Genomic DNA, 14,681 nt, shown 5'->3' with positions numbered 1-14,681 from the left:
ACTGCCAAGCACACCCCCGTGAGTTGAAGGGATAATTAGAAAAAAATAAAAGAACAAGAAATAAGTTGTAATGGGGGCTTTTGCACATTTTTTAAATGTAAATGGTACCCCTTTGTTTGTACATTGGAAAATTAGGATAACACATAAAGTAAATGAATGATGGGTAGGTGAGGAGTAATGAGGGAATATCATAGAATTGAACTTCTCTCTTGCAATTGAGCATCCATAAAAACTAAATTTGGAATTAATTTTGCGGGGAAAAAAATAAATTATATGCCACTATATACCATACACAACAAAGGTAAGTATATGAATAAGGTGTAATTTAAAAATAAGAGAATCCCTTACTTTAATAAAATAAATAACAAGTTAAAAGATAAAACAATGCACACTCTAATACAATGTAATTTTATCTTATAGTAAATAATTATCTGTATTCTTTTCTCACTTGTTTATTTTTATATTAAAATAAATAATTTCCTTATTGTAAAACTACTCTATGAATGAGACTATAGGTTTCTCAATTTATCAATTGTCATTCGCCCTGTCCTGGCTTTTGGATCCCTTGCATTTCCACTTTACCCATTTGTGTGGACTAGAGTGCAATGACTCCAAAACTTGAAGCCCTAAAACGGCTGTGTTTTGAGTAAGTGAGTTCACGTGCTGCACGCGTGTTACTCCTTTCACCAAGCTTAACGAAAAACGGCATTGCTTTCAGCTGTTTCGAGCAAGCTTTAGTGCAGCACGTGAGAATGCATGTGAGAAGGGAATCAAATCTGTTATGAAGCTGTTATACGCGCGTCAAAAATCTGTGCAATCTGGGTTTCAATATCAGGGCTATAAAGAGGCTGATCGTTGAAGCAAATTGCATGGGATTTTGAGAGTTTTCCAGAGAGATCTAAGAAAGCGAGAAAGAGTCTTCTTGTTTCTTGTAATCTCCTCTGTATTAGCTCTGTAAAATTCATCTTGAATCATCAATAAAGCTTTTTCTGTGGCTTCTCCCGTGGATGTAGATTGAGCATTTATGCAGAATCGAACCACATTAAATCCTGTTCTTTGTGTGAGTGTGTTTGATTCCAGTTCAAGTTAATCTTCTGTTTTCAATCTCCATTAACCTAGAACTAAGGTTTGAATCGGCATTGAAGCTTCAGATTGGTGTTGGTTTAATTGCAACTTGAACAGATCTTGACAAGGTTCTTGGGCAGTGGTTTATTGCTAATAAGAGAACAAAGCAATCAAATCACTACAATTTGGCAATCCCCAACTCAAGTAGTCAGTTCCAATTAATTATAAGATTTTCCATTTCTCACCCTTTGTATAATTCATCATCTGTCGTGAGCAGCCCAGAAATAATACCTTCATCCGTCAATAACTTTAAGAACCTACCAGCACCTTCCACGTCTCCCCTTCCTTCCATATATTCCACACAGGTACCCAGAGTTTCTTTCCGGGCGTCCATCCAGGTGAACAACCAGAGATTGCTTCTTCATTGCTTCCACTGCCTTAGGGATCTGATTATACTCAACACACCCTCTTGCCAAACAATACCAGGCATCAACTTAAGTTACGCCTTTTTTTGTTTCTGCATGATTTATAAGGGATTGAGCTTTTTCTAAAAGACCATTTTTGCAATGTGCATCAATCAATGAACTGGGAAGCCCGAAATCATAAGGCAGATTCTTGGATGTCCAATTTCTAAGTGTCTTCTCAGCACCTTTGACATCATCAAGCTTCAAAAGCAAGCCCATCATGGTCATATAACCTTTGTTGAATACTTTCCTTGTTTGCCCATAATGCTTCCAGATGCGGTACAACTGATATTTCTTGCCAGCTTCTGCATAAAGTTTTGAGGACCAGCTCAAATGCATTGCTGCTATTCCTCTTGGTTGCTATCAGTCCTTCCGACTTTTTCAGCATTGGCATTGCTTTGTCTACTCGGCCCACTCTTAGGTACCCATGTACAGAAAAACAGCAAGAAGATTGAAATCAAGCCCCATCTGAGGATTGGACTCCGTCATATTAATGATTTTATCCATTCCATGAATATCAGAAGCAGCAGCATATGCACTGGGCCGGATGCCTAAAGTAAATTGGTCCCCATTGATGCTCTTTTCTTCCATTTCAAGCATCAGAGCATCTATTTTTTCACGATTTCCCGTAAGATAATTGAGAATCATCATAATATAGCAATAAATAGTCCTCCTTGCAAACCCCATGTCCTTCATCTCCTGCATGACCATCTCTGCTTTCTCCACAAGACATTTCATGGGCATAGCAGTGGAGCATGGACTTTTAAAAGTTTTGAAATGTCATCAAAATAAATCTCTGCTTGTTCTACGCCGTGGACTTTAAAGATTAAATTCAAACGAGAAGGAATGTACAATTTGTCGGTCATCCACCGAGACAGCTAAGAAGCAAATGATAAGGCAGGGCAAGCACAAATTACAAACTGACTGGAAAAGTTGGCATCATTGAAGATACTTAGTGCGTTTGGGGCAGCGCACCGAGCAGCTGCCCCAAACGCACTAACTAAAGGGTCATGCACCATCACATCGCGCGGCGTGTATATTAGAAGTAAAATTCCTCAATACAACAAAAGGCCTGGACAATTACATCCCAAAAAGGAAACAAAAACATTTATCTATTGCTTACAATCGCAAAAATGCACTATGCAGTATTCACCAAAAAAAAGAACACAATAACTCCTCCAAATGAATCAAGTTGGCGATTTTGACTAACCCATTTGCGTTAATTACGCAAAAAGTAGTACAACCATATAAAGGATGTAAAACAAAAATATAAAATTTTAAAGCGTTCCACAAAATGATAACCAAACCTCAAGAGCATGTTTAAACCAAATCCTATACAGTACGTAGGAGCTGTCACTGTCCACAGGGTTGCCTCCTTTGAGCCATTGATCAAGAACAAGTACTACTACCCCAGTGGTAAAACCTTCTGTACAGAGGCGCTCGCGTCACTCGCGCTGACGCTGCAGGGGAATAGAAACGGCTTTTGATTGCTTGAGAAACAAATAAAGAACGCACATTGAGCTTGCTGCAGAATGAAAAGGTTCCTTTCTTCTGTTATTGCGGAGAAATTGGTGCAGAGATACGAATTCAGGTTTTAAGGGTTAGAATACAAAAATAAAATAAAACTGAGCAATGCTAAAGAAAGAGAAAAATGATAGAGGCGAAAGAAAATGAGAGAGGCGAAAGAAAATGAGAGAATTTGATATAAAATTTTTAAGTCATCAATTGCCATGTATACATATTACAATATTAAATATACATGATTCCATGCATATTGAAGTAAATTTTACTTGAAATTATGTTTATTTTAATTATTTATATTCTGAAAATAATTTACTAATAAAATTAATTAAATACATATAATTAATTTTAAAATTTATTAATAATTAACTAATTTTCTTCGCACCTTATTATTTTCACAGCATAACTAATAACTCACTGCTCTTACTAACAAAATAATATTAACAAATCTCAACCCCTCAGTCCCCACAAGTCCTTGTCCACCGTACCACCGCCACACGACTTGGTTGGAAATGTTTCACTTTACTTTTCTTTTCTTTTGTTTTTTCATTTTATAAACAAACAATTAATTTATTTATATGTTTTTCTTTATTTTCTACCAGCCCAAATTCCAAAGTGTCGAATAATAACTAAAGGAGGAAAGGGATACGTATTTTTTTGAAATTATAAAAAAATAGAGGATATAAATATATGATAAGGGTGGATAGGTGGAGTCGTGGAGATATCTCAAGGGGTGGGCATCAACTCGCCCAACCCGTGTGATTTTTTATGAGTTGGGTTGGGTTGTTAAATTCCCAACTTGCACTATTTACAGGTTGGGTTGGGTTAAAAAATTTTAACCCAACCCAACTCGTTAACTCGTATATCTATATATAAATTATTATATAATTTTTTTATTTTATATAAATATAAAAACTTTGAAATGTTGGATTTGTTCTAAGGATTTTAATATTTGCATTTTTTTAGTTTATATAATTAATTAATTTATTTTTGTTCACTAATTAATTAGACTATAATAATAGATTTTTTTTCAAAAGCCTAATCCAATCAACCTAACTCAACCGGTCAAGCCGTATGTGTGTACAAATTATTATATAAATTTTGATATTTCATATAAAAATTAAAAAATATAAATATAAAAATTTTGAAATGTTGGGTTTGTTCTAAAGATTTAAATATTTATATTTTTTAGTTTTTTAATTAATTTATTTATTTTTATTCACTATTTAATTAAACTATAAATATGAATTTTTTAAAAATCCAACCCAACCCGCAAAACTGCGGTTTGGGTCGGATTAGGTTGAGATATGTAATGGGTTGGGTCAAGTTGAAAATTTTCAACCCGACCTATGCCCACCCCTAATCTCAACCTTCATTATTATTATAAATTCACCTTATGTTTAAAAATAATTGTAATGAGTTCACATTATTTTTAAAATATGTAAACTAATACAAAAATTTGATATTAAATTCTTCTTATAATATTTTTCATTTAGGTATCATTAACCATTAAAGTTATTTTAAAATAAGCTTTATTTGACTGTTTTATCTTAATAATATAAAACAAATAAGTTATCTTAAAAAATATGAGCTCTTATATTTAATAATTATTTCAGTATTTAATTATATATCCAAAATTCTTTTTTATTTATATTTTATTAAGATAATATGAACTTAATATAAATATTTCTTGAAAGTGAAATGAATTAACTATAATTAGGGAGGGAAATATCATCACCCATATGAAAAATACCATCTCAAAACGTTCCTTTCACTGAATATTAAACGACATGCAGTCTTTAAAGAGCCGCCACTTGAATATAACTGGATACCACCAAGAATTCTTCTTGTAGAAAACTTCTCGAAACCATTTTTGTTTTTTACACCATTCTTATTCAAACGTGATTGATGGTAGTTTCCCATTTGAGACTAATGCTAATTCTTTACGTTTTCTAAGGAATTATTAATAATTGTATTTTTGGGTTTTATTAATCTGGGTGAAAAACAAAAACGTGTAAATTCTACAAGAAGATTAATGTACACTTCATGTCTCGTGACAATGGATGCTTTCTGGAAAAAAAAAAAAAAAGTGTTCAAATTGATAATTAACAAAAGCACGTTGCTGAAATGCTATTGGAAACACCTAACAGGCTTTTAACATTCGCTAGCAACCAATTCTAGGCAGTTATCGCTTCTTACCTTAGTTTTGAGATTGGAGTATACTTAATCAAAGTTCTTTTTTCTTTTTTTATTTTCGGAAATTAAAAAAAAAAAAAAGTAAGATTGGTGGGGGGCGGGCAAATATTAATCGAAGTTAAATAATATTTGTATACTTTGTCAAAACCCTTAGTAATGATCTTTTGGGCGACAACATACATTTTTATATAGCGGACGACGCTTAGTATGATCAAATCACATTAATACAAAAAAAAAAAAAAAAAGAGGAAAAGAAAAAATGGTTACTACAGCCCTGGCCATTACATCACGTGCGAAGAAATCTATCACGGTCTTTCAAAATTTGGTCAGAATTATCGGCTCTTTTTAGTATTCAGAACAAGGGTGAAGGGTCTCATGGATGACTAATGAATCATCTGATGGTCACATTTATTCAATGCGCATCAAAAAGATTGGATACAATTTTCCGTGGCTTTTGCACGATCTCCAATAAAATCAATTGAATTGAACATATCTTATGCGATTATGTTTCAATAAACAGACGTATCATATAATATAATGAAGTTTTTGATGGTGAGCCCATCAAATCAATTCTCTAATAATGTTATATATATATATCAGTGAATTGGATTAGAATTCTCTCTTTGTTTTTTTTTTTTTGGACAGAGTATATTCTCTTTTTATTTTTTAAATATAATTAAAAATTTGATCTAATTATAAATTAAGTGAAAAAAACAACTTAATTTTAAATATTAAAATGTAAAACTCAAGACTACTTATTTTAATTTTAATGATTAATCTAATAATTAAAAAAAAAGGGGTGAGAATACTTGTCCCAATAAAGTAATTGGTCTTAAATGAACATGAATGAGTCGCGAAACTTCCAACACTTTTTTCAAAAATCCTCTTATATACGACAGTTTTTTATACATCAGATTCAACGATTCAGGATCTACTTGTTTCCTTTGTAGGAATATATAAATATTTTAGCCCTAAAAGTTGCATGTGCACTAAGCAAAAAATTTCAAAAGGTGACGCGAAAGTATAACAACAAATTGATTGTAAAAAAAAAAAATCAAGAAACTTCAGTCCACCTTCCACGGCGCTACCAGTAGCAGCTATAGCTTACCAGAGCCAGCATTATAAGTAGAAGGCTGCTGTGGAACAAAGAAAAGTTTAGAGCTCTTGCCTCTTGCATATGGCAAAGAAATTTCTAGAGCTCAACAATGAAGGCACGAGCACGAATTCGTCGACAAGCCAGTCGTCTCCAAGAACAAAGAATCCCGCTCCGTTTTTGTGCAAGACGTATGATTTGTTACAAGAAAGAGATGATGACGGCAACAAGAAAATTGTTTCCTGGAACGCACAAGGAGATGGGTTTGTAGTATGGTCACCGGCTGAGTTCTCGGAGCTCATGTTGCCTAAATACTTCAAGCACAACAATTTCTCTAGCTTCATTCGCCAGCTTAATACCTATGTCAGCGTTAGCCTTAAATACTACATACATATATTTATATATAATATCCTTATTTACATCAATTTTGGCTTGGTTTTGTTTTTGATCAACAATATTAGTATGTAATTTGTAGCAGGGATTCAAGAAGACATCACCGAAGCAATGGGAATTTAGGCACGACAAGTTTCGGAGGGGCTGCAGGCATTTGTTAGTGGAGATTGTTAGAAAGAAAAGTGATCCCAGCGTGTTTCCAGCTTACTTGAAGGCAGCTTCTAATGAAGGGAGTATTGCATCAGCTGCCGGGAAGCAACATAATAATCACTTGTTACTCATGGAGGAGAATGAGAGTCTAAAGAGAGAGAGGCTGCAGCTGCAGATGCAAATTGCTGAATTTAAAGCACTAGAAATTAAGTTGTTGGATTCTCTTTCTCAGTACATGGGGAATTTTAATCATCAGAATAAAGTTAGGAGATTGTGTTAACCACAAACTTGCAACAATTAAATGTGTCTAGCTCCTTGTTAATTAATGGATTTTGTCAATTCTCCCACTTTGAATTCCTACTTTGATTTCATCCCTTTGAAATTCTTTATTTCCATTCCCAGTAAAATTTTTTAAGTTTGAAAACTTGAGTAATTAGAACATTGAAATTCTGCATAAGGCACCTTCTGTCTGTGCTACAAGGCACATCTTTGACCAGATAATCATGCATCTAAGTTATAGAACATTGATCCATGGAGTTTAATTAATAAATTATAATAGCATTGATACTACTCATTAGTTAAATATGGTTTTATGGACTCAATGATATGTTTGATTTGGAAAAGATTATTGATGACATTTTTTGATTATTTCTAAAATCCTTCATTACTTTTCACGTGACCCAATTATATTTGTATCATATACAGTAAAAGTTTTTTTTTTATAATAATACTTTATGCAAGAATAACCTTCATATTGTAATAGGGTTGCAATTTTTCTAAATCTTGTCTCAAAAATTTTACTTTCACAAAATATATAAGATACATTATATTAAATTTTAAAATAGAATAAATATTTTTCTAAAATTGTTTGGGACAATGATCTATTTTTTAGAGTTATTATCACATCTTTGAACCTGTAGGTACACAATCACTTGCTAAAAATTGACGTTAAAAAATTTATAACTTATCCATTGATTAATTATTAATATAGTGTATAATTTACTTATGTATCACTTGCATTAATTTAGTTAAATCAAACAATAATTATTGAAACTACACCTTGATTAAATTATAACATTCTGATAATAATAAAATTAGTTTGGTACAAATATTCTAACTATTGACAAGTTTTACCGATACTTATTTTTTTTAATTAAGAGAACAACACATTTATATAACGAAAAATGATTTCAATGATGCCAAATGCTAGTAGCCGAGGATGATGTGGGGATAAACGACATTCCGTTAGTTGAGTCATTCAATAAACGACTTAACGTCGTTATTTTTATTGGAGTACCGACACGAATAACAGTTTTATTTGATTTTAGGACGACAAGACAAAATGTTCAATGAGATGTCGGTTACATTTTTCTACAGAATTGACATGCCATTCGCTTAGTTTTCAAAAGAACGACTTGTCATTGTTTTCCGAATGAAACGAGTTGCTCACCTGTGACCTGTATGCTGCTGTGCCAATAAACCTGTCTCTGTCTGCGAAGTATGAAGTCTGAACCCAAAAACCCTACTCGAGTTGAAAAACCCTAAAAAGCATGATACCAAAATTGAAGCTGTCAACAAACACCCAGATCCACAATGCAGTTTTTAGCAGATTTTACTATACAAATAGGATCAATAAAACAACCTTATACTCAATAATTAGCCCATTAGGTAACCCTGGCACAAGAATTGAGCCGGAGCTTGATAATTGGGTCAAAAATGGAAACAAGGTTCGGGTTGGGGAGCTTCAACGCATTATTCGCGATCTTCGCAAGCGAAAGCGGTTCTCTCAAGCCCTTGAGGTTTGGATTCTTTTGTAATTGAAAATTTCTCATTTCTGGGTGCTTAGAAATTTTTTATTTTATTTTTCGAAAAAAAATCAATCAGTTAAGCTTGAACCAAGCTAAAAAATAGTTTTTCCAAATGTCGATTTGCCTACTGGCCATTTTATTGGAAATTGATGGTTTAACCTCTTATGTTGTTAAATGTTATGTAATGCATCTTCTAGGCAGAAGATAGAGATAATAGTATAAAGATGTGAGGTTTTAGTTTTTCAACCAATTGTGCCTCAGTTACAATTTAAAGCTATTGTGAAACTGAAGACACAACAGGACACTTTGTTGATGATGCAGTGAGATTTAGAGTCTGTAGTTTTTTTTTTTTTTTTTTTTTTTGTGTTGGTGAGTATGCCTGTGGGTCAAAGTTGATAACAAGAAAGTATGATACTTCAATCTGAATCTAAGGTTTGTGGAAATCTTAAGCCTTAGCCTAGTAGTCGTGGAAGCAAAATAATTGTTGATTTTGTTTCAGAAATAGGCAGGAGGGTATTGGAATAAGGAAGTTTACTGCAGAAAAAGGCACTTCTCTGTTTTCTTTCTTCTTCTGGCACTCAAATCAGGCATTGTTATTTATATCAGCTAATTTGTATCAATATTTGAATCATGCATCTTAGCTCTAGGTTTCATGGAGAATGTAATGATGCAACCATGAAAATGTTTATTTGTACCTAGTTAGGCAACCAATGAGCAACACGTAGTTGGTTATGTATTTTGGACTATTTAGTCTTCAAGAGAGCTGTTTAACAAACACAGAAAAATGTCCTAGAAAGAGAATAGTTGTTCAAATATGTTGTCTTTTTGGTTGCAGGTTTCTGATTGGATGAACAGGAAAGGTATTTGTGTTTTTGCACCATGTGACCATGCTGTGCAGTTGGATTTGATTGGTAGGGTCCATGGATTTCTTTCTGCAGAAAGCTATTTCAGTAACTTGAAGGACGATGAGAAAACTTATCAGACTTATGGAGCTCTTCTAAATTGTTATGTGCGACAGCGCCAAACTGACAAGGCTCTCTCCCATTTCCGGAAAATGAAGGAGATGGGGATTGCATTATCAACTCTAACTTACAATGACATCATGTGCCTCTACTCAAAAACTGGTCAGTATGAGAAGGTTCCCGATGTGCTAACCGAGATGAAGGCAAAAAATATCTTCCCTGACAACTTCAGCTACAGAATCTGCATCAATTCCTATGGTGCAAGATCTGATCTTGAGGGGATGGAAATTATCTTAAGAGAAATGGAGAGCCAACCTCACATTGTTTTGGACTGGAGCACATATGCCTCTGCTGCCCATTTTTACATAAAAGCTAACCTTATTGATAAAGCATCAGATGTTTTGAAGAAAGCAGAAGAGAGACTTGAGCAGAAAGATGGGATTGGCTATAACTTTTTGATATCACTCTATGCTAGTTTAGGGAATAAGTCTGAGGTCCTGAGATTGTGGGATTTAGAGAAAACAGCTTGTAAGAGGTATATCAACAGGGACTACATCACCATGCTGGAAGCTTTGATGAAGCTTGGTGAACATGAAGAAGCTGAGAAAGTGCTAAAGGAGTGGGAATTATCTGGCAATTCCTATGATACCCGCATACCCAATGCTGTCATTATTGGATACTGTAATAATGGATTGGTCCAGAAAGCAGAAGCCATTCTTGAAGACTTGGTGGAGAAAGGAAAGGCTACCACCCCTAACAGTTGGGCAGTTGTTGCAGCCGGTTACTTTGATGCAGGTAAGACAGAGAGAGGTTTTCAGTGCATGAAGGCTGCCCTCTCTGTATATGTGGAGGGAAAGGGATGGAAACCTGACCCGAAGGTGATTACAAGTATTTTGAGTAAGCTGGGTGATGAAGGTAGCGTTCAAGACGTGGAAGCTTTTGTGGCTGCGCTGAGGACTGTCATCCCTATGAACAGGCAAATGTATCATGCGTTCATAAAGGCAAATATAAGAAATGGGAAGGGAGTGGATGAGCTTTTGGACAGCATGAAAGCTGACGGAATAGACGAGGATGAGGAAACAAAGGAAATACTTGTGTGTACGATGGAAAAGTAAATTTAATTACAAGTTTATTCTTTTCCTCCCAGCAAACAATGCGGCCGATTTTGGCTGTCCAAACATGTGTTCTCTCACGTAGGATCTGAATATTATTTAAGTTGTAGACGATTTTCCCAATGCAAAATTTTGTTATTGTTTGCAAATATATAATAATTTTAAAATAGTACTGTTGTCTGTTTAGAAAATTATTATATCCAGAAAACCTTCCAAGAAGAAACGCTGATACAACACATGAACTGCTCCTTCACTCATCCTGAACAACAATTGGTAAAAGCAATTTATAACATTCAGCAAGGAACTAGCTAAAACACAAAATAGAATATCCCAATAATGCAGAGTGCTCATACAATCAATAATCCAGGAAACCATATGATGTCATGTCATCAGAACACTAATCAGAACGCACGTAAAGAAAACTTTTGGGTCATGTAAAACGTCAAAGATACTACTGTCATTTATGGCTCAAACTTCACCCAAGGTTTATCCGGTATTTTTGTTGATGAAAACCAAATAAGACCCTACTCAGATAGGGTGGATTTCAGCTCTCCATTGTCTTTCAGCTCCATTACAATATCACAACCTCCTATCAACTCACCTTTGTAGTATAATTGGGGAAAGGTCGGCCAGTTCGAGTAAACTTTTAACCCCTGCCTCACTTCCTCATCGGTTAAAATATCAAAGGACCCAAAATTGACTCCCTCCTCCTTCAGGGCATTAACAACTTTGGAACTGAAACCGCATCTTGGAGAATCTGGGTTACCCTTCATGAAGAGCATCACTGGTGAAGATCTAATCAAATTCTTCAGACGATCTTCGAGGTTTTCTTTCTCAATAGTAATTCCTTTCTCAGCCAAAACCTTTTTAAGTTCCCCACTCTTCTGCATCTCCAACACAATGTCTGATCCACCAATATGCTCACCCTTAATATATAGCTGTGGGTAACTAGACCAATTTGAATAAACTTTAAGACCTTGACGAACTTCTTCGTCAGTAAGTATGTCAAAACTACCAAAATCAACCTTTCCTTGTTTGAGGATTTCAACTACCTTCCCACTGAAACCGCACTTGGGTTCCTCTGGCTTTCCCTTCATAAACAGCATCACAGGGCTTGAATTAATCAGGCTTTCCAGTCGAGAGGTAAGGGTTGCACTCAAGCCAGTTGATTCTGAGATGCCACTCTTTCCACTTCCACCAACAGTTTCAATTCCATGATCTCGGAAAACATCTTTCAGTTCACCACTCTTGTGCATTGCAATTACTATGTCGCACCCACCCAGAAGCTCTCCTTTGCAATAGAGCTGAGGAAATGTAGGCCAGTTAGAGAACTTCTTCAATCCCTCACGAACCTCATTGTCCGAAAGAATGTTGAAACTTCCAAACTCGACCTTTTCATCTTTCAAAATGTCAACAACTTGCCTACTGAACCCACACTTGGGCTCTTCAGGAGTTCCCTTCATAAATAGCATGACAGGGTGAGAGTCAAGCAGCTGCTGCAGCCGCTTTTTAAGAGCATCACTGAGACCAGGCTCCACTTCCTTGTTCACTTGGGAAGAGCCATTTTGTTTTGCCAACTCTTTTACAGCTTCAAGTATAGCGGGTCCAGCAGCCATCCCAAGGCTGGCAGGGGCAGCAGGTTCTCCTGAGTTAACTGATCCAGCAACCTTAGCAACCTTGTTGGCCAAACTGGATGGATCAGCACCCTCCAATGAATCAATAGCCTTACCATCCTATCAAGCAAATTCATTTGAGATATTCAGTTAAAAAGCAATAGGTGAGTGAAGCAACTACATTAAACAATTATTCAATTACTAAGCGAACACATATAAACACAAATAGAATACCTAAAAGATTGTCATCGGTGAAAGAAACCAAAACCTAGACAGAGAAGAAAGCTTATCGACTACAAAAAGTATTTGCACATACAATTGACTGGTTGGCTGTTTTCCTTGAGATGCATAAACACAGAGATATCCTCTAGACCCAATTCGAAAGAATCAGTGGCTTGTAATAATTGCTAATGTATCTAAGGAAGGATTACAAAATGATCCACACCTAGTTCAAGTAGAATATCTAACTATAAACCCAACCCAAAAAAAGAAAAAAAAGCCTAACAAAATTTAATCAAACACTACAGACCACAACAGGAGACTATATGCCACAATCAACAAAGATAAAGTGAAAAGCCTAAAAGTAAAACCAACAACACTAATTTCTACCCTTTGCTAAACTGCTAATGAGCATTAGTTTCAAACAACCACAAAAACCCTCCCACTTGAACGATTCAAGCCGTATCTGTAAAACCAAACAGAGAATAATACCTTAGAGATTCAAGTAAACAAGATATAATTATACTTCATCTCATATACCCTATAAAACATAAACAAGAATAACAACCAAGCAAACCAATACCTCAATTAAGCTAAAAAATAAACAATAAAATTTAGAAAAAGAACCTTGAAGAAGACAAAGAAAGGCACAGCTGAAACAGAGTAAGCTTCAGAAATTTCGGGGTGCTCTTCAGCTTCAACCTAAAAAACGATTTCGATCACTTAAAATTAAAACACAAAACCACCCAAAAAAGCAAAAGCTAAAAACCCAACAAAAAAAAAAGGAAAAAAAAAAGATACCCTGAAGAAATGGGCATGTGGAAAATCGGTAGAAAGGTGAGAAAAAACTTGGTCCATGTGCTTAGAGGCTTCACACCATGATGCCCAGAAGTGCAGGATAACCGGTGCGCCACTCTGGCGCACGTGATCAAGCTCCTCCTTCGTCTTCAACTCCTTCACTGACCCACCAACACTCATTCTTCACCAATTCGTTAATATCACTCACAGACACAAGAAGAGAGAAAAAAGAGAGACTCAACTCTTATTTTTGTGATGATCGGAGACCACCAAATATGGTTTCAGAAACCTAAATCGAACATTTTTTTTTTAAGTACAAAGAGGAGTGCTAGCGACAGTCGCTAGCCTCATCTGCTGACACGTGTCCAATATTTTTATTTCTGTGTAATTTTAAATTAATATTAAAATATTAATACTTTTTAGTTTTATTTTAATACTTTTATATTTATGTATCGTTCATTTACCATAATATCCTTATCCCCCTCCCCCTTGCCAAGCTCTCTCCCCCTTCTTGTTATTATATATACTGCCACTGCAGCTTCCTTCTCTTCTTCGTCAATTTCTTTTCTTTCTTTTCTCCTTCAATGAAAGTTTGGAAAAAAGAGACAGGCGAAAAAAAGTTTAAAAACAAAATCTCCTTAAAAAAAAAAAATAAATAATAAAATATTCTCCTTACTTGAAAGACGACCGTCTCTCCACTTTTCCGACTTCAGATTTAATATGATATTTTTTTTAGTTGTTTAGTCGGATCTACATGGTTTGAATTATTTTTGTTATTTCTTTTCTGAAATAAAATGCTTTATAAAATTTTATTTTAGCTAAAAAAGAGACTCTACTTTTAATTTTCTTTCCCCTATCTCTCTTTTTCCCAAGCTTTCACTGGAGAAGGAAAGAAAGAAAAGAAGTTGAAGAAGAAGAGAAGGAAGTCACTGCAACAGGAACAACAGGGAGAAGAAAAAGCCTGGGGAGAGGGAGACAAGGATATTGTGGTAAATTCGTTATACATAAAAATAATAATATTAAAACAAAACTAAAAAATATAAATATTTTAACATTAAGTTAAAATTACACATAAACCAAAATATCGGACGTGTGTCAACAAAAGAAACTGGCGAGTGAGTTATGGGCGACTGTCGCTAGCACTCCTCATATTTTCGTGACTGTAGGATGCCATCATCAAATTAATCACCGTTGATTTCCGAAGATGCTTACGATCTTCCGTTCTATGGGTCCCACTTAGGAACTGCAATTATTCCTATTGGATCCTTCAGGATTTTGTCCCATTAT

General features: G+C 34.9%; 4 protein-coding genes across 5 annotated transcripts; 2 read left to right on the top strand and 2 right to left on the bottom strand.

Moving 5' to 3' along the window:
* Positions 1–1,559: 1,559 nt before the first annotated feature.
* Positions 1,560–2,267, bottom strand: LOC18053516 (pentatricopeptide repeat-containing protein At2g20710, mitochondrial). The gene is made up of 2 exons (XM_006449267.2): positions 1,955–2,267; positions 1,560–1,834 (listed from the first exon to the last, which is right to left on the bottom strand). The coding sequence occupies exons 1-2, from the start codon at positions 2,265–2,267 to the stop codon at positions 1,560–1,562; spliced, it is 588 nt and encodes a 195-aa protein (XP_006449330.2).
* A 3,956-nt stretch (positions 2,268–6,223) lies between these two features.
* Positions 6,224–7,221, top strand: LOC18053515 (heat stress transcription factor B-2a). 2 transcript variants are annotated; one of them, XM_024191598.1, is made up of 2 exons: positions 6,224–6,702; positions 6,818–7,221. In XM_024191598.1, the coding sequence occupies exons 1-2, from the start codon at positions 6,424–6,426 to the stop codon at positions 7,160–7,162; spliced, it is 624 nt and encodes a 207-aa protein (XP_024047366.1). In that variant the 5' UTR covers positions 6,224–6,423; the 3' UTR covers positions 7,163–7,221. The 2 variants fall into 2 exon arrangements, with proteins under 2 accessions (XP_024047366.1, XP_006449329.1); XM_006449266.2 differs by having other exon boundaries at positions 6,815–7,221.
* Positions 7,222–8,352: 1,131 nt separating this feature from the next.
* Positions 8,353–10,884, top strand: LOC18053514 (pentatricopeptide repeat-containing protein At4g21705, mitochondrial). The gene is made up of 2 exons (XM_006449265.2): positions 8,353–8,681; positions 9,526–10,884. Exons 1-2 carry the CDS (start codon positions 8,433–8,435, stop codon positions 10,765–10,767), a joined length of 1,491 nt encoding a protein of 496 aa, XP_006449328.1. The 5' UTR covers positions 8,353–8,432; the 3' UTR covers positions 10,768–10,884.
* Positions 10,885–11,069: 185 nt separating this feature from the next.
* Positions 11,070–13,706, bottom strand: LOC18053513 (monothiol glutaredoxin-S17). The gene is made up of 3 exons (XM_006449264.2): positions 13,398–13,706; positions 13,224–13,298; positions 11,070–12,497 (listed from the first exon to the last, which is right to left on the bottom strand). The coding sequence occupies exons 1-3, from the start codon at positions 13,572–13,574 to the stop codon at positions 11,289–11,291; spliced, it is 1,461 nt and encodes a 486-aa protein (XP_006449327.1). The 5' UTR covers positions 13,575–13,706; the 3' UTR covers positions 11,070–11,288.
* Between the last annotated feature and the right edge of the window lie 975 nt (positions 13,707–14,681).

Source organism: Citrus clementina, unplaced genomic scaffold (assembly GCF_000493195.1).
Source record: "Citrus clementina cultivar Clemenules unplaced genomic scaffold, Citrus_clementina_v1.0 scaffold_2, whole genome shotgun sequence".
NCBI lineage: Eukaryota > Viridiplantae > Streptophyta > Magnoliopsida > Sapindales > Rutaceae > Citrus > Citrus x clementina.
Note: the sequence above shows the minus strand (reverse complement) of the source record. Positions and strands in the feature narration are given on the sequence as shown.

What these genes read in the sequence shown, in the direction of transcription:
- LOC18053515 (XM_006449266.2), top strand. Translation starts at nt 6,424, where the DNA reads ATGGCAAAGAAATTTCTAGAGCTCAACAATGAAGGCACGAGCACGAAT. An exon ending in TTCGCCAGCTTAATACCTAT is followed by an intron (nt 6,703 to 6,814) that starts GTCAGCGTTAGC and finishes TGTAATTTGTAG; the next exon opens with CAGGGATTCAAGAAGACATC.
- LOC18053513 (XM_006449264.2), bottom strand. Translation starts at nt 13,574, where the DNA reads ATGAGTGTTGGTGGGTCAGTGAAGGAGTTGAAGACGAAGGAGGAGCTT. An exon ending in CACATGCCCATTTCTTCAGG is followed by an intron (nt 13,299 to 13,397) that starts GTATCTTTTTTT and finishes ATCGTTTTTTAG; the next exon opens with GTTGAAGCTGAAGAGCACCC. An exon ending in CTTTCTTTGTCTTCTTCAAG is followed by an intron (nt 12,498 to 13,223) that starts GTTCTTTTTCTA and finishes TTTGCTTGATAG; the next exon opens with GATGGTAAGGCTATTGATTC.
- LOC18053514 (XM_006449265.2), top strand. Translation starts at nt 8,433, where the DNA reads ATGATACCAAAATTGAAGCTGTCAACAAACACCCAGATCCACAATGCA. An exon ending in GGTTCTCTCAAGCCCTTGAG is followed by an intron (nt 8,682 to 9,525) that starts GTTTGGATTCTT and finishes TTTTGGTTGCAG; the next exon opens with GTTTCTGATTGGATGAACAG.
- LOC18053516 (XM_006449267.2), bottom strand. Translation starts at nt 2,267, where the DNA reads ATGAAATGTCTTGTGGAGAAAGCAGAGATGGTCATGCAGGAGATGAAG. An exon ending in TGCTGTTTTTCTGTACATGG is followed by an intron (nt 1,835 to 1,954) that starts GTACCTAAGAGT and finishes AACTTTATGCAG; the next exon opens with AAGCTGGCAAGAAATATCAG.